Source organism: Hakea prostrata, chromosome 3, assembly GCF_041222555.1.
Source record: "Hakea prostrata isolate BN-2017 chromosome 3, UWA_Hpros_2, whole genome shotgun sequence".
In the NCBI taxonomy this organism is placed as follows: domain Eukaryota; kingdom Viridiplantae; phylum Streptophyta; class Magnoliopsida; order Proteales; family Proteaceae; genus Hakea; species Hakea prostrata.
The window spans coordinates 14,798,542-14,803,306 of NC_142602.1; the positions used below are offsets into that span (position 1 = coordinate 14,798,542).

Sequence of the window (4,765 nt, forward strand, 5' to 3'; positions counted from 1 at the left end):
TCAGTTCATCTTGCGCTTGAGAACGATAAACAATCGCGTGATAAAGTTATTGTAACCTTCATTCATGAAGAAGTTATCTTCTGCAATTTTCTCAGCGAACCTGGAAAATAGCTCAGCAGTTATATCACTTCCAAAATGTTCCTTGATTTGGCTTTCCATTGCAGCTCTGTAATGCATTGCAGTCATTTCTGGAGTGGGCTTAACATTTCCCGTCAACAGTTGGAGATTTATTAACTCCATTCCTTCAAGGCTAAAATACTTATTTCCTGTCAACAATGCTTCCAATTCTGAGAAACGTGGATGGTATACTGGTACATTGAAGGAATCTACCTCAGCTTCACTCACTAATCCCTACAGATAAGATCAAACATTAATTTTGGGGGTTAATTAACCAAGCTTAACTCAATTCTGCTCAGAAAATAATGAGATGATGATCATGAGTTATAATGACTTACCAATTTGGCCATATCCATTAGGCAAGATGACAGAAGATCTGAAAGAACAAAAATCCCTGTTCGTGAAGAAGGAATCCCATCTGGGGTACCTTGCATGCTCAGTATCATAAGCCCCCCAGGGACGATCTCTTCAGCTCTGGCCAACATGAAGGATTCAATATCCTCTGCAAACTGAGCTGAATAAGCTTCTACGACTTCCTTTGGTGAACTTCCATAATGGATTTTTCCTTTGTTCCATGCCGGTGAGTTCTTATCCAACACCTCATCAGGCACCTTAGAGAGCCAGTGAAGCGCAGAGGATGAGTGCACCAGATGGAGAGAGGCTTTGGGAAACAAGCGACCATGGAAAGATCCTGGCACAGCTGCTGCATAGTACGGCCGGTCCACAGGAAGAGAAGTAAAGAGTGTGTTGAAATCATTTGAGACATGATCGTTGAAGAACACCTGAAATTCTGGGATCTGGTGGGTGCTCAGGCCTTCTGATCGATACTTGAGCTTAATGGCTTCCACGATGTTTTGCATCGCTATGAATGTATTGGGTCCGACAGAACAACCCAAATCAGTTATGCAGAACACAGTATCGATAAAAGTGGTGAGATTCTTGGCAACTGCATCATCTAAGCTAGCTTTGGAAGCGTTTGTAATTTCTCTCTGTTACAAAAGTTAAAACAGAAGACATTCAGTGATAATGACTAGGGAGACCTGAAGCTTACATGCAGTCGACATACATACCTGAAAGATTGAGTTTTTGAAGTAGCTGTAAGGCCCATTTCCTGCATTCATGGGAAATGCTTCAGGGGATGATTTGATACCTTGCTCTTCCATCTCTTCCCTGAAACAGTGATAGATAAGAACAGCTACTGTTACCACCTGAAGGCTGAAACACAGAGAGAGAGAGAGAGAACAGCACTGAATAAATTGAAGAAGGAAGAAGAGGAAGGAAGCTTTCAAAACCAAACACCTGGAGCAGGTACACCACTCAAGCTCTGCTCAATATACGGATTCTGCAACTGAAGGAATTAATCTCCACCCGTTTGAAGTTATCTTGCTTATCTGCCGTGTGTCCGAGCCTTTTGCCAGGATTAATATGGCGTGGCAATTTGAAATTTGGTTTGAACTTTGAAGTAAATTGAGATAGGGATTGATTGATGCTGTCAACATTATATCAGTTGAAGGTGATCGATAATGATCTGAGAAGTTTGGATCATATCTTCTGTACAAACTCTGGGAACCAATCATCTGAAATCCAATTTGTCAGTGATTTTACTCACAGTATTGTGTGGTTGGATACTTGGATTCCTATAATTAATAATTGGAGTGTCTTGAACAACACTTGATTACTACTGTGCAAATATCTGATATGATTGTATTGACAAAATATCTAACTTCTTTGATGTTCTCAAGGAGAACAGGGTCCTCAATCCTGATCCTATAATTAGCACGATGAGATGGGTCATCTTCCCATCATATTTCACTAATCATCTGAGATGAAATCATACCATTAATTTTTTTTTTCTTTTTTCTTTTTTTTGGGTGCAGAAATCATTACCATTATAGGTACCATGATTTATTTTATGTGGTTGGCCTCAAGGATATCAGATACCTTATTGTATAATTATAGGGTTAGAGTTATGTTTCTAGGAAAGTTTGGCCTTGATGTTTGTAGTGTCTCCTAAGTTAAAATTCTAGCCTTGAGAGGCAGGTCAGGGTTGGAGAGTAGGAGCTATACTCGATGTTATGCATTTATTACGCAGCATGTACCATGCGGCCTACAGTTTAGATTGAAACTTGTGGTCGAGAAGAAAAAAATTACTTACACGAAACGAAGCGAAACAAGTGGTTTAGATATCATCTCAACCAAAAGTTTCAATCTACACCGTAGGCTGCACAGTTGCGCAACACTGAAGCAATTTGTTGAAGAGTAGTCTGTAAAGGTAAGGGTTGATTGTCTGATTAAGTCTGGATTTGACTAACTCCTATTTGACTCAATCATAGTACAATTTTTTAATAAAAGTAAGGGAATACACCATCAAGATTAATGTCGATGGCTCGTCTTATTCCGACATTCACCTCTTAGGTATTGGAGGAATTGCACGCAACAAGGATAATCATGTTGTCTTCTGTTATGTACAAGCAGTAGCGATAGTCACGAAAGCCTTGGCGGTTCGAAGGGCTCTATGGTGGGCTTCTCAACTATAGCTCTCAAAGATTGTATTGGAAACTGGTTATCAAGCCCTAGCATCCTTTTTTATTACCACCACCTGTCCCTCATGAAAGGTTTTGGCACTGGTTTTGGACATCCTTCACCCGACTACAAACTTTAGAGAAAGTCACTTTGTTTCATGTTCATCAAGAGGCTAACTTTGTTGCAGATGTGTTAGCAAAAGTTGCAACTAAAACTCAAGAATGATTTATGCATCTCTACTCCCTTCTCCCCTTTTTATATTGGTCTTACTTTTTTATAATCTTAGATGTAACCTTCTTCGTGGTTTTGTTATTAATGAGAATTTTTTCTAAGAAAGAAAAAAAAATAAATAACTAAATAGTATAGAATGATATATTATTATTTTTTTAAAAAAAGAATTTTATGGTGAGGGTCAATAATGGGTTACAAATAGTTAAAGTCAAAACCAGTTTCATAGCTGATGATGTTGCACGAGGTTCTCTCTTTTCATATTTTTCCATCACATATTTCGAAAACAGTTCACCTCAATCCACCCTCAACCCCACCTTGAGAGTGTTGAAACTTATGTATTTCCCATTAGCAACCGTTAATCAAAATCACACATAGCCACGTGTCCTATTCATACAACTTTTGATGGTCTCATTTTTTATTACCCATAAATAAATTAATTGTTGATTTTATGCTTATTACCTCATAAATTCATTATGTGTTGATTTTTTAACTGGCTTTTGTTATATATATTTTTCCCCCTTTTTTCTCTTTCTTTGTAGGAATCTATACTTGGTATAATTCTTTTCTTTGGTTCTTCTTTTATATGAATTTTTTTTCTCATTTTTATAGGAATTCTTTTGGGGAGTTGGGCCTTAATAAATAATGGGCCACATTAAAACAGATCCACCAATTTCGAGACAAGACAGATATGAACATTAAAAGCAGTTCTGATTCGGGATTGGTGAGTCGGTGATGGCTAATTGCACTCAACACGACCGGTTCAACCAAGAATGATAAAACTCAGATTGGAGATGGAATCGGTCCAGATAATGGATTCTCTAGTTTCTTCCTTAGTTTGGGACCTTGCTTCAGTCTCCGCATTTACCGTCATGTCAAACACTTTAATCCATCGGATCAAAATCTCGATCAAAATTGAAATTTTGTTTTGACCATAAATGCCAATTTCGCTTAATTTGTCGGTGATTATTGGGGTGACTTGGTGGAACCGTAATATTCGCCTGTCAAGTTCAATTCTCCATACAAAAGTTTTTTAGGAAACTTGTCCACTCATCGATCAATTTTATGGGTCACATATGCTATGCTGTATGACTTTGATGCTTCAACTGTTATGTGATTTATCTAGTAAGTGACTTTCCTTGATATTCATGTTGAGACATCCATCAATCAGTTTTTGAATGAAACAGGTATCTACTGGCCCAGTTTAGCTAAAAAGAGAGAATGGCTGGGACTCTCAGGAAAAAGTTTATAAGCCTTAGGACAAAAGGTGTTTTATATGTTCCAAATTCTCTCAATGGTAGGGTCAATCTTTATGGTGCGCATTTAGTAGCGATATTTTTTAGAATGACGTTCTTTGTGAGAATTGTTTTTTTGCATTTTACTCAAAAAATGATGATTTGTAAACAATTTTGAAGGTTTGGTAAAACTTGTGCTAAGAACACTTAGAGAACGCCTATGGAACAAATTGACTTTTGGTAAGTTTTGTTCACAAGAGTAATTTTAACTATTTTTCTTGACTTATAGGAAAAGAGACACACCTATGAAGACAGGAGTTAGAAGTTGTGTATGAATGAGATTTACGACTGAATGTCCCTCTTTGTTGTAATTTGAGATGTGCTTCTTATTTTAAAGAACTACAAATCATGCCTAAGTTATTTTGTAAGAAGCTTTATCAGACACGAAAAGTAAACCAGTTCTTTTCCTAAAAATGAAAAATCATAAATTGTAAATAAGTCATACAATTCGAGCCGACACAAACTAGATATTCTGGCCCAAGGAATTAAGACTACCATTATAATAATGGAACTACTAATTCAAACACAAAAAGAAAAAGATGAAAAAAATAAATAAATAATTGAATTTGATGTCAAAAATTAAAACACAAAGCCTATTTATA

General features: G+C 36.9%; 1 protein-coding gene across 1 annotated transcript; it reads right to left on the reverse strand.

The window, feature by feature from the left end:
* Positions 1-1,514, reverse strand: LOC149021070 (loganic acid O-methyltransferase-like). Its single transcript, XM_089147039.1, has 4 exons — positions 1,417-1,514; positions 1,188-1,287; positions 456-1,106; positions 1-351 (listed from the first exon to the last, which is right to left on the reverse strand). Exons 2-4 carry the CDS (start codon positions 1,278-1,280, stop codon positions 1-3), a joined length of 1,095 nt encoding a protein of 364 aa, XP_089003165.1. The 5' UTR covers positions 1,281-1,287; positions 1,417-1,514.
* Positions 1,515-4,765: the final 3,251 nt, after the last annotated feature.